At 55.3% G+C, this 20,326-nt stretch overlaps 1 protein-coding gene across 36 annotated transcripts in view; it reads right to left on the bottom strand.

Moving 5' to 3' along the window:
* Window positions 1-20,326, bottom strand: part of NRXN2 (neurexin 2) — a 108,860-nt gene that overhangs the window by 81,722 nt on the left and 6,812 nt on the right. For 27 of the 36 annotated variants that reach the window (XM_060302985.2, XM_060302998.2, XM_060302999.2 and 24 more), the window contains exons 2-4: window positions 16,617-17,583; window positions 5,605-5,622; window positions 708-737 (exon numbers count right to left, since the gene is read on the bottom strand). In XM_060302985.2, coding sequence (XP_060158968.1) covers window positions 708-737; window positions 5,605-5,622; window positions 16,617-17,340 — 772 coding nt within the window. In that variant the 5' untranslated portion in view covers window positions 17,341-17,583. Of the gene's footprint in view, window positions 1-707; window positions 738-5,604; window positions 5,623-6,188; window positions 6,271-8,295; window positions 9,286-16,616; window positions 17,584-20,326 lie in introns of those variants that run through there. The other 9 variants (XM_060302976.2, XM_060302977.2, XM_060302987.2 and 6 more) reach the window with 5 other exon arrangements.

Raw genomic sequence — 20,326 nt, 5'->3', positions numbered from 1 at the left:
CAGGGCTTTTAAAGATGGTAAGGACTTGGTCGAAGGGAGGCTAAAAATAGATGAGCAGTCCCAACGGTACCACCAATTAAACGCTGCGTAATCACTAGCAAGTCACTTCATCTCTCTGGACCTAAATGTCCTCATCTGTCAAACAGGGTCAGGAGACATCCAGAAGACACAAGGGTGAGGGTGTACGGGGGTGGGGGGAACTGCTGTGGAAAGGGGGCATCCCACAGCGATGAGGGGAATGAGGCTGCCTAAAATCCACTTCCTCCAGCCCATGCTTTTCTCTTTTTATTTGGGTTCACAGAAAAGAAAGAATGAGCAGAATGAGCAGAAGGAAATAAAACACCACCATGAGAAAGAAAAAAAAAAAAGCAAGATACACTATCAGGAAAACGCAAAAAGGTGACTGGAGACAACGGCAGGAGTTCAAACATCTCTTGATGTCAGAAACCAAGGTGGGATGAGGGCGGATGGAGTGTGTCGGGGGAGGTGGGAGAGGGGAGAGCACACACGGGGACCAGCCCCCACCCACCCCAGCGCCCAAATAAAATAAAGACAAGGCAGAGGAAGGGGGTAGGAAGGCAGGAAGGAGGCGGGACAAGTGGAGGAGGGGGAAGGGGGGCAAGGGGGGGTGGACAGAAAATCCAGGTGCAGGTTGGGGGCCATCCAATCCAATCCAATCCAAACCAAGCCAGAACTTCAAACCATACCTTCGCTGTTTAACGTCAGGTGAGCCGGACCTTGGAAAGGGAAGGAGAGAAAGAAAGAAAGGAGACAATAAAAGAAGAAAAAAGAAAGAAAAGGGGAAAGAAACAAAGAAAACACGAGTCATCAAAATCAGCCAGAGAGAGGGGAGAAAAAAGCTTTTGCTGCCACAATTTAAAAACCCTTTTTAACTTGTGACAGACATCGGGGGAAAGCCCCCAGCCCAGAGCTGAGGAAAGGGGCCCGATGCCGAAACAGAGGGTGGAGGGCACGAGAAGCGGGGCGAGAGAGAGAGAGAGAGAAGGCGGGCGCCGGAGACGGTGAGGGGGGTACAGGCAGAACCAGAGGAAGGATTGGGGCAGGGAGTCACTGCAGGGGGACAGGAGATTTTGGTTTCTTTTTTTTTCTTCTTGCCGGAAAAAAAAAAAGGAAAAGGAGTAGAAGCATGAGGCTGGGAGGGCTGCTTTTTCCTTTTTCTTTTTTTCTTTTTTTTTTCTTCCGGGAGGCGGAGAGAAAAAAAAACAGTCAACGAGAAAAACGATTCGGATGAAGGAGAAAATAAAACACGACACAAAAATCAAAGCCACCTGGAGAGAGAGAGAGTGTCCTGTTAGCGTGGGATTGAGCAGACAAGAGGGATATCCAAACCCCCCCACCCCACCCCATCCCGTTACCCCTCGAGCCTGGCAGAGACCGGGAAGACGGGGGTATGAAGAGCCTGGACCTAGAGGGAATCTCCCACCAAAGGGGGCTGTGGAAAGGCATCTGTCCAGATCCAATCCTCCCAACAGCCTCCAAATGGGTAACAGGCACCCTGCTCACCCGGATTCTACGAGGAAACTGAGATTCAGGAGGACAAAGTTAGAGAGACAGCAGGTTGGAGGAAACAGAATCTAGGGAAACACTGGAGCAAGGATGGGGGCCTGGATCCTTCCACAGGGAGGACTGGGAGGCCAGGCCAGCACTCTTGGACAGCAAAGACCAAAGAGGGCAGCCAAGACCCATGGGCGGGAGCCCCAGCTCTCTGAGAGGTCGACACACCTCATTCGAAACTATTCTACAGACCCCCTTTCTCTGGACAGGCCCTCTCTGAGGTGACCCAAAAGCTGAATTTTGAAAAGGGAAAACAGAAGCCTGACAGCCAAGACTGAGAGCAAGATTGTCTGGGATTTTTTTTCAGCGGTGCCTTGGTCCCTTGAGAGAGCCTGTTCAGCCCTGATTTGGGGCCCCCCCAGCCTTAGGGGGAGAGACTTTGGCCCACTGGACCAGTACCCCAGTCCCCAGAAGGCATCAGCCGAGGAACACCCTCCCTCAGAGAGGCTGCAGCACATGCCCCACAGCTGAGCTGAGACCCCAGGGATCCCTGAGATGACCAGCCCCACCGAACCGCAGCCCTCGCCTCCCCCATCCCTGCACCCGTGGTGTCTGGCCAAGAGGATGGGGAAGGAACAGCCCTGCAGCACCACCTCACCCTTGGAAACCTTCCCCACTGCTGAGGCCATGAGATGTGGGCCCTGGGGGTAGAAAGCCGGGACCAGGATGCAAGACAGGGAAAAGCGCTCCAGGAGTCTCTGGGGCAAGGCTGAGGGCCAGGATGCCTGGGTTCCAAAAAGAAAGGCAGCAAAAAGGCCAGAAGGGCATGGCCGGGGGCCAAGGGCCGGGATCCTGTGGAAGATTTGGGTAGATGGTTCATGTTGCCCCCTTCTTGTCTCGCGCAGCACTCATCTCTCCCCAGTGCTGGGTCTGAGGCCAGTCGGGGGAGGGGGCCACAGCTGACAAGGGCTGCCTCAGGACAAAACAGCTCTTGGGAAGACACAGGTTTTATCCACAAAACCGGAGGGGACCCAAGCATTTGGACCAAATCTTATTCCTTGCTCCGAACGCCCCCCACCAACTCTTTCCCCCAAAACTACCAGCATCTTCCAAACCCCCTAAATCCAGGACCCAGACCCAGGGCCCTAACCCCTCATCCAACTCTTCCAGGCCCAGGAGCCGAGGGACCTGTGAACCTGTCTCCTGTCCCCTCTGCCGCCTGTACCACTGCTCTGGGGGAGTGGCATCTCTGCCTCGAAGACCCTTCCACTGCCCAGCTCCCAGCCAGCCTCATTAGCATAACGCACTCTCCCTCTGTCGCCACGGCAACCAGCTGCTCAGCTCCCTCAGGAGTGACAGCACCAGCCATCTTGGGGAAGGGGAGGCCGGTTCCCTGCCCCGTCTACCTGAGGCTCAGCCCAGCCTGGCCCGAGGGTGCTCTCCCTAAAGCCTGCCTCACCCCGTGGCCTGAAATCTCTGCTCTCCCCATGCCCCAGCCCCCCTCCTTACACCCCTCCCCACCTCTACCTGTGGCATCAGTCCCTCCTCCAGCCACTGGAGAAGAGGCTGGTAGTGACGGATGGCATTACCAAGGGTCCCCTCCTAAGGCACTTTATCTGGCTGCTTCTGGGTCTTCTCTCCCTGCTACAAAAAGCTAGGGGGAAGGGGGTGGGGCTACCAGGATCCCCAAAAGGAGATGCACGGCAGGGGCCTGGGGAGCTGGATGGCTGGGTCCCTGGGAGAAAGCTAGGTCTGAGGCACAGTGTCGAAGGACCAGACAAGAGGGTGAAGGCACGGAGGACTCAGAGATCTGAAGAGGGACCTGCAGAGTCCAGAGCGTAATGCCCCCAAGGAGTCCCCCAGCCCACCCCCCGTGAAGCCACCACCTACCAGACCCACCTCCCCACTCTCAGTCTCGCCCCCTCACTCTCCTGACAAAACCCCAGGGAGGACCAACATCGAAAGAAGGAAGAGGTTACAGGGGACAAGATTGTGAGACACACAAGCAGCCAGGACACAGAGACACACAGATGCATCACATCCCTGGTGTATACACACACACACACACACACAGCCTCAGACACACACCCCTGCACAGCCACTGACATGCAAGCACACGAAGGGCCACATCCAGACCAGCAGGCCACCATGGCGCCCCCAAGAGGTGGCTAAGTGGTCTCATTCCCCACTTGTCCCCCAGGCCCAGCTTCCCGTCTCGTCCCTCTATTCTACTATTCTACTTGTTTGGAGAAGAACTGTTTTCTTTTTCCTCCCCTTCAGCTCCAGGCCACTGTTCCTCCGGTTTCTTCTCTTGGGCTGGCCTTTTCCCCCTCCCCATTTCTCCCCTTTCTGCCCCTCCCTCCACTGTGTCCTTCCTCTTCCCGCCTCTACTTACCCCCTCTCCTTCCTCTTGTCTGTCTGCCCCCTGCTCCCTCCCCCCGAGCCCCTTTCCTCCACCCTTTTCCCCTCTCTTTCTCCTCCATCTCTCCCTTTGTTCCAGAGGAGACATGACATCAAGAGCAAGTAGAAGTCCCATCAGCACTAAATCTTATCTCCAGCCCTCAGAAGGCTGCGACCACACAGACACGCAGACTCCCTCTCACACACACACAGAGGTAAACACTGACACACGGAGAGGCAGACACAGACAGGACAGATGCAGACACAGATGCAGACGCTCCTACAGAGGCACACGGAGATGTGGGCCACGCCACAGAAGACACGATGCTGGAGGGGCGCACACCTCCACACACACGCAGACACATGTACACAGGCATACGTGTACAGACGTGCACAAAGACACCCAGACATAACAGAGCAGCAGAGCTGCGTGAACAGTGTGCATACAGATTCACACACACACACACACACACACACACACACACACACACACACACACACACACACACACACGGGTGCCTGCCCAGAGGGATCGGGAGACCTGAGGGCACCCAAGGAGAAGGAACATTAGAGAGACAGACAAGCCAAACCATGGACACCACCAGGGAAAGTGGATTCCAGCCCCTTCTTTCCTTCCCCAGACTCCTGCATCCAGGGCAGGGCCAGGCCCGGGGAGCTCCCAGCCTGGGGCTGCGCACATGCTTCCCACACCTGCTACTCCAAGAAGAAAGTGTGGGGCAGGTTTGGTGACTGGGGTCCTATCTCCCTCCCAGCCCGCTGCATGCCCTCCCTGTGTGGGCCACATGAGCTCCCCTGCAGCCCAGGTGTCAAGCCTGGACCATTCAACCCAGTCTTCCCTCCCTGACGTGGTCCACCTCGAAGAAGGAAGAGAAACAGGGAAAAGCACGGTGAGTGAGAGAAGGTTCAGACAGGAACACAGAGAGAGCCTGGGGAAGGACAGAAACAAAGGGAGAGGTCCAGGGACAGAACCCTGGAGAAAAAGAGAGGCAAAGACAAAAACCAGAAAGAGAGAGAAGGCAAATGAAGCAGAAGACAGGGAGAGAATGGACAGAGAGACCCCGAAGCGAGGCACGTTCCCCGCCCTTCCCCGGGCCTGGGCTGAAGGAAGAAGCAGACCACCCCTACCTACCTAGGCCAGCCCGTGGGACAGGGGACAGGGGACTACAAGTGTGTCAAAGAGGAGAAGCCGCCACCCAGCCCACATCCCCTGACCTGGGAACCCGACAGCCCCGCCTCTGCCTGCGCTCTTCAGACCCTGGAGCAGATTCTACCCAACCACCAGCCCCGGCCACACCCCAACCCTTGGCAGCGTGGCCTTTCTAAGCTTCCTCAGCTGGGCTGGGCAAAAACACATCTCCTCAATCATTTCTGGACACTTCTGAATGCTCCAGCCCCATCCCTCCAGCTCCACCCCCAGACTGGTCTCCTCCCAGGAAAGAAGAAAGGCCGGTGGGCAGATGTGCTGAAGACAGGCAATGGAGGGACGGCCTCTACCAGGCAGTTCTCCCCAGCAAACCGGAAAGAGGGACCAGGTGAGAGGCGGGCCAAGGCAGCCAAGAGGACACCCAGACATCCTTCCCTGGGGGCCCCACACATGGGCAGGGGAGGGAACCACCAGGCCCCCCGGCGATTGATCTGCCACCCCAGCGACCGAGAGGTATCACTCACCTTCCATGGGGTGCTCCTCTACAGGCCGGCGAGGTTCAGGAAGGGGGATGCAGAAAGAGAGAAAAAAAGGAGGACAGTTAGCGAGGGTACCAAGGACAGGGCTCCAAGGGGAGTGATGGAAGGTGGGTCCAAGCCCCCCCAGGCCCGGACACAAGTCACCCAATCAGGAAGGCCCTGTGGGGATGAGACAGAGACCAAGCTGTTCCCCGAATCAGAGCCTCACACACAGGGTCACACAGTCCAAGGGGACATGAGCCTCGAGTTACACTTCAGGACACTGAGGCCCAGGACAGGGAGCTAACCGCTCAAGGTCACATGGGAAATCAGAGGCAGAGCCAGGAGCAGCAGTCAGGCGTCCAGACTCCCCCAGCACGCTCCCCCCACCCCCGCACTCCATCGCGTCTCAGAGACAGATGGGGACACGCTCACGCCGGGCTCACCCTCAGTGACACACTGACACACATAGGCACTTAATGATGCAGAGACATGCATAATCTCTCACACGACTCACGCCTGAAACCTGTGCACACTCGGGCCCAAGCACTCCCCACCGCCACCCTGTCGGGGGAGAAAAGTCAACGTACTCAGAAAACACAGTTTCTGCCTCAGAGTGCCGTGTGACTCCCATCCCAGTCGCCCAGTCTCTCTGAGCCCCCAGTACCTCCTCTGCAAAAATGAGATGGGTGGACTAGAGCTCCTCTGAGGACCCTTCTGGCTCTGGTTCTGTGATTCTGGGATAAATGCCTTCTCAACAGCTGGGTGTGGCAAAAGGTCCCCAGGCCGGACGGGCCACTTCAGGGGGCCAGACTGGGCCCATCCCTCTGTCGTGCCACAGCCTTTGGGCAGTCAGCCCTCACCTCTCAGGGGCCTGCCTGGGCCTGTCCCTGGGGCTCACCAAAGAGATCAAGAAAGAAGGAAGGAAGGTAGGAGAGAGGCAGTTCCTTCAACGGAGCTCAAGCAGGCTGGTCTCCGGCCTGCTCCCTAAGAGCGCCAAGGCCCCTCTGAAAGCATTTCTGACCTGCCACCTACCGGGAGCCTTTAGAGGAGGCAACAGGGGGAAAAGGAACAGCACGACCTACAAACAAACAGACCTATCCGGCAAACACACACGCACGCAAGCACACGTATGTGGACCCGGGACACACACGTGTACACGCAAACAGCTGTTCAGGACACACTCATGCCCGTGTGCACACACCACCTCCTACCTCCAGCCTCACTTTGTGTTCTCTTCTCATCCGCTCTTAGGGGGTGAGCTAAACTCCAGAAACACACACTGTCATTTGTCACACCTTATAGCACGCCCACAATACACACACACAGGCTGAATGCAGAATCATACGCACGCTGTGACCTAATACATAATGTGAGATGCACACACCACACCACCCCACACTCCCTCCAGGGACTAGAGACACACCCCCCGGGAGGAACACAGCCCCCTTTCGCTATCTATCCATCTATCGGTCTCCTGTTTTCTAAACCTACACACACAGGCCTTTACATATCCACGTGTGTTACAAACGCACTTCTATACAACACAGAGCTTCTTTTACCTGACAGCTGCATCCCCCAGAGGCCATGTATACAATGATTTCCTTAAATAAACTGAATCACGTGACATTTATGGTGGGGAGGGGAGCTGGCTAGGAAGGGACCCTCAGGAAAACCCTTGGACTCTCGAGAGCAGCCCTGTGTCCGGATCTCTTTGTCGCAGTGTGCTGGGGCCCTGGCCGGTCAGCACACTCATCTCTCCAGCTCCTGCACAAACAAGGAGGCACATCACCCGACATGGCGGGGATTCCAAACCCTATTCCCACCTGCCACAAATGTGGGTCGTGCTATGCTCAGGAAGGTCAGACGACCAAGTACAGCCTGCTGCCTGCATGAGTCTCCCCTCTCCTGGCTTCGCAGAGGGTCCCCTGGGGACTCACTGGCCTCTCTTTCTCGGCTGCCCTTCGCTTTCTGCTGATTCATCTGTGCCCCTCACCTGCCATCATGGGCCCCTCCAGGCTCAGCCCCAGGCCCTCCACACTCCTCTTTCTTCTCCCTCACTCCTCCACGAGAGTGCACTTTCGCGGCTAAGGGACCCTCAAACCTGTATTTTCATCCCTGGCCTCTTCCCTGGGGGCCAGTCCTGCACCCCCAGCCATGCGCTCTGCAATCACTCAGCTCCTGACACCCAGTCCACCACTAAAGCCGCATCTGACATCTCCACCCGCTGCAACAAAGCTCCCGTTTCCCTGCCTTCAGCAAAGGCACTGCTCTCAACCAGCGCTTCTTGAACACCCAGCATGTGCCCCACACTCTGCCAGGCTCCAGAGAGGCCAAGAGTTAGCCACATGCCAGACGCCATACAGACCCTCAACGTGCATTGTCCGCATCAGCTTCCCAGCAGCCCTCACGAGCTTGGTGTGTTACCTACCTCCTTTGTAAAGAAAAGGACACTTGCCCAGGAGCACAAAATCACCTCTGCCTTTGTCCACTGCGCTCCTAGGTCATCAGAGCCCCCATGCTCACCCCTGACCCCCGGTTTCCTTCATTAGCCTCCTGCTGTTTGGTCCCCCGGCCCATGCCCAGCCTCGCTCTTGGGCACATGTACCAGGTTCACCTGACAAGTACTGCCATGATCAACACACATGCACACGCACACACACACGGTTAGAACTTTTCAGTAGCTTGGGTACAAACCTCTCTTCTGTGCTCCTGATCTGCCTTCAGAGAAGCTTGACCTGAGTGTCTCATGGGCTGAATGTCCTCATGTCCAAGATGGACCTCAAAACCCTCGCCCCTGCAAGCCCGTTCCTCCTGCCTGCACTCCCGGATCAGGTCAGACACCCAGAAATCAGCCTTGCTCTTTTTTTTTTCACACCAATCACCAGGTCCTATCAGTTCCAACTTGTAAAACTCTAAAAGCTCGACTCGACTCCTAGAAACACTTTTCATCCCTCCATCACCATCAGCAAAGCCCCAAGGCCAAACCCTCATCAGATCCTCTCCTCGGAATGTTAATAAGCCTCTTAAAGGATCTCCCCCTACAGCCAGTCTTCTTATCCTGCAAGTCACAGTCCAAGCACCACCAAAGTGGTCCAACTGAGTCACGACCCTGCTTAGAACTCTTCAAGGCTTCCCAGGGCCTACAGGATCAAGTCCAATCTTCTCAGGAAAGTCCATTTGGGTTTGACCATGCCTCCCTCCAACCTCCTTTCCCGCAACAGTCCGGGCTTCAGCCACACCCAATTTCTCCCCCTTTCCCTAATATGCCGCGTCTCTGCACATACTATTCCCTCCGCTTGAAACACCCTTCCCCATCCTCATTCCTCTCACCCTCAGCTGCCTGAGAAAGTCGACTCCTGCTTTCAGACCAAGTCAGTATACATTGGTCTATGTTCTGAACTGACCTCCTAGCCATCCTTCTTTTGTGCCAGTTCTCGATATGTAGCTCAGGTTGTTATTTCACTTATCGCATCTCTATTGCGATTGTGTTTCCACGTCTGCTTCCTGGCTGGACTGTGAGATCGCCAAGAGGAAGGACAACGTCTCATTCATCTCTCTATATCCAGCTGCTTACACAGTTCCTGGCTCAGAAAAAGGCATGCCTGTGTTTGTTGAATGAATAAAAAATAAGAAGTGAACACTTCTCACTTACCCAGCACTTCAAATGTGCCTGGCTTTTTCCATGCCTCGTTTCCGCGCTACCTCATCAACAGATACTACTATTACTCCCTTGTAAAGACGGGGAAGTCAAGGCTCAGAAAGTGGAAGAAACTTACCCAAGGTCACACTGCTGGTGAGGGACAGAGTCAAAATCTGAACCAAATCTGTCTGGCTTTAAAAGTTTCGATGGGCTGCATTCTTGGCCTGAAGTTCCGGACTTCTAGAAGCTGGCTTTAATCTACAGTTCTGATTTTATTTCCCATAAAGCACAACCATCTTGGTCTGATACACTCGACTCATACCCTCTGGACTCCTCATTTAGAACATTTTCCTGGCGGGGAAACCCTGGTCTTTCCTTTACCTCCACAAATCTCACTCAGTCATCCTTCAAGATCTAGCCAATTCCCACCTCCTCCTTGAAGCCTTCTCTGACCACGAGGGTTAATAATCATCGTAGCATTTATTGATCACTTAGAATAGTGCCTGGCACATTGTAAAGGATTTCCATGTATTAACTCATTTAGTCCTACAACAACACATGACCTCCATTTTACAGAGTAGGACATTGAAGAACAATGCAATTCAGCAAACTGTCCAAGTTCACACAGCTAGCAAGTAGCAAAGCCGGGATTAAACCCGTCAGCCCATGCTCTTAACCATTCTGCCACAGGAGGCTTTCCTTGGGAGCATCTATCTCATCTCTGGGATCTTACAGCAGTCGCTCTCTGCACAGCTCTCTCTCGAGCTGTCCATCCCATTCTGCCTAGAGCCGTTTCCAACAGCAGAAACTGTCAGGACCACAGGTATTAGATGTTAGAGCTGACAGAGTGATTCCACATATGTGACTTCATTTACTCAACTTTCATACACACAGGTCTTGAGTGCCTCCCCCGAGGGCATAAATGGCATTGCCTTGGCTAACATGAACTGGGGATTCCAGCAGATTCATTATCAAGGACAGGGATGAAGACCAGAACCAAAGAAAAGAAACAGTTCTGAGCAGCCAAAACTGACACGATAACAGTTATGCATTAAAAACTGTTATTTTCTCATAGGAGAGCCTCTCAGACCCAACCCAGAATCCATTCCTTCTTAGCGACATCCAATTCTAACATGCTGGGAATGCTGATTTCCAAGTTCACAAACAGAGAGAGAGAGAGGGATATGGATTGTTACCTGACAACTCCTCCTCAGGGCAGAGGTGGAAAAACTAGAAAAAGCTAACATTAAGAACTCAAAAGTCAGGCATCATTTCAGGCAGGGACAAACCTCAACAAAGGAACCACTGTGTGACAGTCCGGTGCAATACCTGAGGGGAATAGAGACATCCTGAGTCACCCAAAAAGGTTAAATCACATTCCAAATATGCTTAGGGAGGCAGAAAGGTGTGCAACGTATTTTTAAAAGATTTCCATCTGTAATGTTGTAAATGCTAGTGAGCGGTGTATTTTAATGGGATAATGCCCCACTTTCCACGGTGAGTTCCTCCCCGCGGGCTCCGGAAGCCTGTGAGTTTCCTGATCGATTTCCACTGCCCTCTCTCACTGCTGGGACGACAAATACAGGAACACCCTCATCACATAGTGGCTGAAAGGAGAAGCTGTGGCCCAAGGAATCTGGGGTGGTTGCTGGTTTCTAATGAAACGCTGTCCCTAGGCACCTCCAGTAAGCCAAATGCAGGTCATCCACGGACACAGCTGACTGACTGACTCTCCTTTTCGGAGGCAGCATGGAGAAGGTGGGGGGCCCCGGAGTCAGCTCAGTTCAGATCCCAGCTCTTACATCTCACGGGGTGGTCATGCCTTCAAGGCACCCAGCAAATGCCCACTAGCTGTGAGGCCCCGCTCTCTCCTCCCTTGACTGTGTGATCCGATTTACTTTTTGTTCTAACTGCTCCTTCCCTGAGTCTGCGGACACTCCTCTCCCTCTTCCTCCCAAATGAGCCCCCCTGAAGTCTCTTCACCTTCTCCTTGGCCACTTCATCTGATCCCAAAGCTTCAAATACTCTCTCCACACACGTGGCTCCCAGGTCTCTACCTGCAGGCCCACCTTCAACTCAAAGCTCTGGTCTCACACTTCCAACTGTCTGGATGCCTCTGTCCAGGAACACCAAGACAGGTGCATGACCTGTGGCTCAAACCTGGTCCCCCTCCCAACTTCTCCCTCCCCGCAACTCCCACCGCCATCCTTCCGAGCAAGCAAACCTGAAACCTCATCACCTCTGCCCCTCCACGTGGGAAAAGCAGAGTCCTGCAGCTTCAGTCTCAGCAAAAGCTCTCAGCCACTGTTGCTGCTACTGCCACCACTGCCGCCACCACCCTTCCTTGCCAGTCCCCAAGACAGCCGAGGGTCAGAGCCCCAATATCCCTTTCCTGAACCATCTCCCACTGATCCCTCCACCGCATGACTCTGCCCTCCATATTCCATTCTACCCTTCACTCCCAGCTTCCAAAACACAGTTCTTCTTATTCACGTGCCTGCTCAAAATTCTTTTGTGGCTCCATTTACCAATACTCTATACACAGCATCCAATAAATGTTAGGTGAATGATTTAAGTCAAAATTCCAAGACCTGGGGAATTCCCTGGTGGTCAGTGCTTTCACTGCCAGGGCCCCAGGTTCAATCCTGGTTGAGGAACTAAGATCCCACAAGCCTCACGGCACGCCCCCAAAAAAGAAAAACTCCAAGACCTGGCCTCATCCTGCTTCTCCTGCTATAGATTCCACTGTTTTCCCTGTACTCCTTGGTGCCCCTCTAAGGACATGATGTACATTTCCCCCTTCCACGCCTTTGTCCTCACTAGTTCCATTGCTTAGCGTGACCTCCCCACACCAAGTTTACTGATCAACGTTCAAGGCCAATCTTAAATAGTATGCCTTTTATTATTAATCCCCTGACTTGTAAATTCACCCCTTCTTCAAAACCCCAAGAGTACTCTGTTATAAATAACAACTACCATTTACACCACTAATTATGTACCAGACACTCACTTCATTCCCAAAACAAACCTGTGAGATAAGCACGCTTATCCCCATTTTACAGGTCAGGAAAAATTAGTCGGAAGGTTAGTACTCATCTGACTCACAGGCCGAGTGAGTAGAGAAATCAGATTTAAACCCAGATCTGAGCCTCAGAAGACTACGCTTTAATCACTAAGCTACACTGCCTCACTGCATCTCTGCATCTCACTGCATATGCCATGCTATTGTTATTGAGCACTTTCTACGTGCCGGGCACTATTCTAAGCACTTTATGTGAATTAGCCAATTTAATTTCCATAACAACTCTGTAACGTAGGTACTATTACTGTCCCCATTTTACAGATAAGGAAACCAGGGCAGAGACGGCTTAAGTCCAAGGTCACTGCCCAGACAGCCAGACTACAGCATCTGTGCTCTTAACCACACCCTGGACTGCTTTTTCATCTGCTTCCCCAATTAATCAGGCAACTCCCTGAGCAGTGTCTTCTTCATGTCTGACTCACCTTCAGCCCCCAACACAAGGCTTATCACCAAGGAGGACTTGACAACAATCTGTTGAATTAAATTGCCAACAAACCTACAAAATACGAGACCCATGCGTCTATCTCCCTGCCAACACACGCATTACCACTGGTTTCATTTCTCCCCCAAGCGAGGTACGCACCATCGTATACATCTACATCCCCACTCCACTCGAGGTATCCCACACACACCTGCATACTCTTCTTCCTTGATCACTTTTCAGCCCTTTCTCCCCACACGAGTGACATGAGGCGGAGTTCACACGTAAACCAATGCAAAATCCCAGCCTACTTGATCCCCACTTCGGCAGACAATCAGCAGCAGTATACACACTCAGTGACTCATACTTAGCTCTGCCTTCAATCACCTGTGGCCAGAGCCCCAGAGAAAAGAAACAGATTTCCTAGCATGGAGGTTCTCAGTCAGCGGTCCCAGGAAGGCATCAGCAGGGCAGGGGGCGGGGGGGGGGGGGGGTGGGGTGGGGAGCGTGGTCCAAAGGATCCACAAATCCATATGCACATCAAATATCTGAAGGCAGATTGGCATGTCTTGCATATAAAGCTAAAACTATTTTTCCTAATGTATATTTGATTAACCACAATGGCAAATATAACATCAAAGCCATCTAAAAGCTTTCCTGGGGGCTTCCCTGGTGGCGCAGTGGTTGAGAGTCCGCCTGCCGATGCAGGGGACACGGGTTCGTGCCCCGGACCAGGAAGATCCCACATGCCGCGGAGCGGCTGGGCCCGTGAGCCATGGCCGCTGAGCCTGCGTGTCCGGAGCCTGTGCTCCGCAACGGGAGAGGCCACAACGTGAGAGGCCCGCGTACCGCAAAAAAAAAAAAAAAAAAATGTCCCCAATCTCAGAAGAAGTTGCGAACCACTCAAAGCAGATAATAATGAAGTAAATGTAACTTCCAGGGAAGCTTGAAGACTCTGGCCCTCATCTGGAGCCAGACCTGTTCCCCTTAAAAATCTTCCAACCCTAACCCCAACACCCAAGGGTGGAAGCTCATTCCTGTCCTCCCTGGCTGGATGGGAATGTACTAGAAGAAGTGTAATGAGCACAGGATATTACAAAAGCTGCCCAGGAAGTAAGGAACAAATATAAGGGGAGGGAATGAGGTCATGGGTGGGGAGGAGAATCAGTAGAGTTGTCACTGTGCCTGTCATCGCCAGATGTAATCAGTGTTTATAACCACCATGGCCACCTACAACATATATCTGAAAACACACACATACATCGTTTCATATACACATACAGCCTTACTCCAAGCCTTTATTCTATCAAATACTTGTTAATATCTCTTCAGTCATTACACAGATCTTTATCAAACACCCACGGAGTGCCAGATGAATATCCCTCCCTGTTTATCATAGACAAAGCACAACTCCTTCCACAGATGTCACACACACACACACACACACAGTGGGTCAGATACGCAACTGCCTCTCACAGCTCTACCACAGCTGCCACAAACATACAGCTGATACACACCCATCACATATACACATGATACAACCATCCCTGTCACACACAGGGACCCAAACACATCGCAGACACACAACCACACAACGCGCGTCCAGAAGCGCACATCTTGTAGGGCTTACTGGGAGCCTCTGGCCAATGAACCCTTTCAGGGAATTAATACAAAGGCTCTGGTTGACCAGGGGGCCTCTGGCTGCATTTTTCATACACCGAGGCCAATTCTGCCACAGTGAGACCATGGACCAGTAGCCTCTCTGTAGCTCAAATTTCCCTCCCATCAAGTTAGAAGGGTGGTTCATCCTATTTTCTTAGAAAGGCTTGGAGGGGAGGGGTCATAGGGACCAGAGAATCAAGTTAAAGGTCATGAAAGATGCCTCATAAAGTCCAGGTGTCTTACTGAGATCTCACATGAAAATGCATGCACGTGGATACCTACACAAGCACCCACACCCTTACACTTGTGTACTGCTCACTCTACTAGGCACAGCACTTCTATTTGCAAACACTACTTTTCAAACAGACCATTCACACGTAACATACACACTGCCAGACTCACGCACCACCGCGTGCAAGCAAACACGCACAGACACACGATTTCACAGTTTAGGGAGCACCTGCACTCCTTGGAGAAAAGGTGAGAAGGTGTCAGATTCACTTAATACACATAGTTCCTGAAGATACATCCCCCAACCTTGTACAAACAACTCCCAAGAGCCATCCAAAACCTTCCTTATATATTCCTCTACCACAACTGCAGATACATAATCAAAATACACACTTCCCAAGCCCAGAGCCACACCTGCAGATGTGGCTCCTCCCATGGCTGGAGGCAGGTCCCAGCCAGTAGGACACCATCCCCAAAGCAGCCCCAGGGCCGTGCTGGTCTGTGGGCACACACACTCCTCAAAGACCCTACCTCTGGAGGGCAGACACACACGCAACTGCCAAGTACTCCAGCTTCTAGAGGTGCTGGGGGAGCGGAACGCTCATCTGTCTGCACACATCTGCTAAAAAACGGCTGCCACAGACCAGGAGACGCACGCGCCCCGTCCCCAAACTGATGGGGAACCTCTCCCTGACTCGCCAGCCAGACCAAAGCACAACAGGGGCCTCGAAATCCCTCCTCCCCCACCCCCTCTAAAGCCACAGCCCACGCCAGGCCTGGCGCCACCCTCGACCTTGTCCCCTCACTTCGCCCACTGCAGCCTCTGGCCGCCCGGGAGCCTGCGGAACCTCTCCCTCCTTTGACCTCCTTTTGAAGTCCCAATTCCACACCCAATTCCATATTCCAGAGTCCTCACCACTCCTCTCCAGCCCTCCAGTCACCCCTCCAAACCCCACGCTCGCGAGGGCTCCAGTGTTTTAAACAGAGGCCTCCACTTCCAGTTTCTCACCCGGCAGAGACGACCAGCCATTTTTTTTGTCCGTCAACGAAACCAGCAACTCTAGTCACGAGCCTGAGAGGCCTCAGCCACCCTGTCCCTCGGGCTTCCTTCACGCTCAAAACACTCGGTTCCCGCCCTCCTGGCGCGTGCGGGCACCCTGGCGAACCCCACTCGCCCTCATCCGCCCTCGCACGCGCCGCCCTGCCCTTCTCGCCGCGCCAACCGCCCTCCGTCCGGGGCCCTCATCCTGTGGTACAGCGCCGGCCTCTCAGACAGTACTTCCCGCCCACGCGCTAACCCTCAGACTGCGGCCCCGCCCTCCTGGGCCGACCACGCGCCCGCCTCCTAGGCCCCGCCCGCACCGACCCCACCCACGGCCCACGCAGGCCCCGCCCCCTCCTCGTGCCGACCCTCTCCTTCACAGCCCTACGCAGCTCCCAGCGGTACAAGCCCCACACACCGTCTTCAGGACTCCTTCACAGGACTCCCACCGTCCCCACCCACAAGGCCCCACCCACTGCATCACATAGGCCCCGCCCACAGAGATCACATCCACCAGCCCTCACGGGCGCCTCACAGTCACCCACCCGATCCACACGCCTGCAGGGGCCGGTCCTCATCCTCTCGCTAGCTGGACCTGACTACACAGTCCTACCCACAGGTCGTCACAGGACCTTCACTAGGGGACAGGGAGAGGGGCACTGGATGGGCTCACGAGGCCGCGCCCACACGGGCCGCGCCCACACGGCACCCGCAGGCCGGCCACGCCCACGCCAACCCTCAGCACCCCGCAGCTCCTGCAGCTCACCGGCTGACCGTGCGCGCCCTCTCTTTGGGACAGGCGTCCTCACACGCCCCTCCCAACTTGCGTGCTGGTACACACTCTCACCCGCCCCCATGCCTGAGCCTACAGGCCCAGACAACTCTCCGCCCCTCACTCCGCGCCCAGGCACCCAGCGGGGGCTCCCCCCAGACTCACCTTCGCTGCAGAACTTGCCGCCGAAGCCCGTGTGGCTGCAGTCGCAGCCCACCTCGCCGGGAGCCAGCACGGTGCAGAGGCCGCCGTTGGCACAGGGGTTGCGCGCTGGCGCGCACAGCGGGTCGGCTGCGGCGCCGCGCAGGCCCTGGCTGCCCAGCAGCGCGGGGGGCCGCTCGCCCAGCTTCAGGTTGGCCAAGAGGCCGCTGAAGGGCGGCTCATACTTGACGGTGCTGAGCGTAAGCGCCGAGAGTCGCACGTCGGGTGGGATGCCTCCCACGAACAGGTCGCTGGCCACCTGCATCTCGCGCCGCTTCGAGCGCACCTCGGCGGCGCGGACCTCGCCGTCCACCGCCAGGGCTGTGCGGCGCGCGTCGCGGGTCAGCAGCACCATGTGCCAGCGGTCGTCGGCCACCAGCGTGTCCAGCTGCAGCGTGGCGGGCTCGGCGCACGAGAGCGTGAAGCGCAACCGCAGGCGCCCTTCCACCAGCAGCAACTCCAGGAAGTCGCAGTCGCCGCCGTCGTCCAGGTAGAGCAGCAGCGCGCGAGTAGCGTTGGTGCGCAGGCTGAAGCTGAGCTCGCCGCTGCTCGCCGCTCCGGCCCAGCGCGCATAGCGCGCCCACTGCCCCGGGCCGCCGCCGAACTCCAGGCCGCCCGCACCCGCCGCCAGCGTCAGCAGCAGCAGCAGCGGCAGCGACGGCGGCCGCCACGGGTTCCCAGGCGCCATGCCTCCGGCGGCCCCGGCCCCGCCCGGCCCCCGGCCCCGCTCAGGCTTCAGAGCCGCGGGCTCATGGGGCGGGGAGGGGGCCGGGCACCCCCCGCGCCGAGCGGGGCTCCCTCGCCGGCTCACAGTGCCATGGGCCCGGCCGCAGGGCGAAGCGAGCAGAGGCCCAGGTGCCGGCTTCCACGGACTGAGGCGGAGGCGCCCCTCCCCTGCTGCGGGCTCCGACGGAAGATGGGGGAGGGATGCCTGCGGGGAAATGGAGAGGAAAGTGTTAATGAGGGGCTCGGAGGAGGGGAGGTGTCGGTGTCTGGCTCCCCCCTCACACCAGCAAGAGCTCAACTGTTTCCCTTTAGGACTGACCTGGAGAGGGTCTCAAAACAAGAGACACCACCATGACGGGAGCACTGGGGGCTCAACCCTGGGGGTGGGGGAGATGACACTCGCTAGGGGCATTATTGGTTTAAGATGTAGACAGGTAGGGAGGTAACACCTTCGTGTCCAGTAGGAGCCCAACCCAGATGCCCTCACCCCCGCCTCCCATCAGGACCAGGGCCAGCTCCTGTGGATGAGGCCTAAAGACTCCTTCAGCTGGTGACCACAGCCCCTTCCTCTTTGAGACACCCAACCCCTGTGCGTGGCTCCCACCACCAGCCACGGCTCTCTCTCATCAGTTCCTGATGCTGGATAATGAAGTTGCTAAATAATTCATTAGGATTAATTAAATGCCAATTTGTCAATGGTATCACTGGGTAACCTGGCTGGAAGGGGGCAAGGGAGAGAAACCAGCCAGGACCCAGGCAACCAGACCCCAAGCCCTCTTCATCCATGCAAAGAGACAGGCATCTGATTCCGTGTCTCCACTTACCCCAAAACCACACTCACCCCTTCCTGGGCCCCAACCTCCTGCTCACCAGCCCAGGTCATTCCTGAACCTAAGTGTCTGTCACCCCCAACCTCCAGCTCCCAGTCTTCAGCCTGAGACCTGCTCCGATAACTGGGTTCTCTTCACCCCTCAGTTCCACCCTCCTCCTCATCCAGGCCTGGGGGAGCCACCAGGAGGCAGGCAGCCTCATTTGCATAAAATTGCCTTTCTGAAATGATTACCCTTGTAACGGGCTGTCAGAGAGCAATTTATACCCCACGCCGGGGAGGGGAATTTGCATCTCGTTAAACTCTGAGTCGTAATTATTTATATCCAACAACCCTCCTGAATATTGCATTGATTTTATTTTGGGGAGGGAGGAAGGGAAAGAGGTGGGGAGAAGCCTGAGAGAGAAGCAGAGAAGGACCATAGTTTAGGAAGAGACAGGGAAAGATTGAAGGGGAGCGTGGTGAGGAAGAAGAGAAATCGCATGAAAAGGAAGAGTAATTGAGGAGAAAGGTGGCCTGATGGGGAGAAAAGGAATGAGAAGACAGAGAAAATTAAATTCCAAATTCCAACAGCATTTGTCAAGGCCCTGGATGCTGAGCACTTTCACAAATGTCATTTTACTTAATCAGTCTGGGATGTCCCATTATTCCCATTAACCATTGGAGAAGCCCACACAGAGAAGTCTAGGGACTTGCCCAAGGTCACACAGCCAGTCAGCAGGGAACTGGGACTTAGATCCACATAGGTCTGACTCCAGCAACTCCACGAAAGAGACAAAGGACAGGGCAGCCACGGGTGTGGTTCAGAGAGGTGTGAACCAAAAGAAGAGAAGAGGGGCGACTTGGAGAGAGAGAAGGTTGGATGAGTGTGGTTCCTCCCTACATGGGAGGAAGTTGGGGTATGAAGGGGGAGAGAGAAACCTAGGGACCCCCCGAAAAGGCCAGAGTGAGGGGGGTGAGCAGAGAGTCACGGGAGGGCAGGATGGTTGGAGTGATATGTATGCAGAAAGAAGATGGGCAGAGAAGGCCTCAGGAGGCTGGCAACAGAGAGAGTTTGGGGAGCCATCTCCAAGAGACCCTCCAAATCCAGCTCTCAGGTCCTTCCATCTGGCTCCTTCTGACTGCTGCCCCCCCCCCGACTCCTACAGGCTCCAAGAGGGTCTCAAGTGTCCTGCCCCAGCACCCCTCCAAGGGCTGCCCCAGGGAGGGAGGTGTTCCAGGCAAGCAGTCCCTTCTCTCTCCAAACACTATTGCAGTTATATATAGCTTTGCCACTGCCTCTCCTCACTGGGTAATAGAGATAATTAACATGCGCGGGCTAATTAGCCAATCAAATTAAATGCAGCACCTGCTCCCAGCCTGATTGACGCCCTTACCCCCACACGCATGCACCCTCACCCCAGCCCAGGGCAGGGGAGAGGGACCCTCAGGCTTGGGGGAGGGAAAAGCCAAACTCCCCCTCTTCTTCAGAAGGAGCAGCCAGAGACCCCCAGCAGAGGCACGGCTCCGGAGGCCGGAGAATGGCAACCTCCCTCCCTCCCCGACCCAGGGTCTCAGTCTCAGTCTGGCCTTGCCTCTGAGCAAGGCCCCCACCCCCTCTTCCAGACACTATTTTGGGGAGGGAATTAATTAGCTATCGATTTCTGCTGGCAGAGGGAATAGGATTTCGTGCTGCTGTCCGCTCACTCCTCAGCTCAGGAAAGGGAGGGGATTAGTTCCCCTGCCCCACCCCCAGCCCAGTCCCTCTGTCATAGTCACATCCCCCACCTTCTAGAGGGTGGCAGAGGGGTTCCTGCCGGCAAAGCCAAGGGTCAGGGTCTCCCTCATTCAGGAAGTTGGCAGAGGACAGAAAGAGTGGAGGCTGATGAGGCGGCCTCCAGAGGCTGGGAGGCAGTCGCCTAGGTCCTAAAAGCCGGAAGGAATGTTACCTGGCTGGGGGATGGGAGCAGCAGTGGCAAAGTGGGTAAGAGTCCAGGAGGGGATGACTCTATCAGTCTTTGTGTGCCCAGATGTGGAGGAAGAGTGTGACAAGGGAGGGGGTGCTGTGCGCAGGCACGTGCCTGCTAGCGCCTGCCAGGGCAGAGGCTGGGCTTCTGCGGTGCCTCCGGGAGGAGCCGGG

The sequence above is a fragment of the Globicephala melas genome, chromosome 8 (genome assembly GCF_963455315.2).
Source record: "Globicephala melas chromosome 8, mGloMel1.2, whole genome shotgun sequence".
In the NCBI taxonomy this organism is placed as follows: domain Eukaryota; kingdom Metazoa; phylum Chordata; class Mammalia; order Artiodactyla; family Delphinidae; genus Globicephala; species Globicephala melas.
Note: the sequence above shows the minus strand (reverse complement) of the source record. Positions and strands in the feature narration are given on the sequence as shown.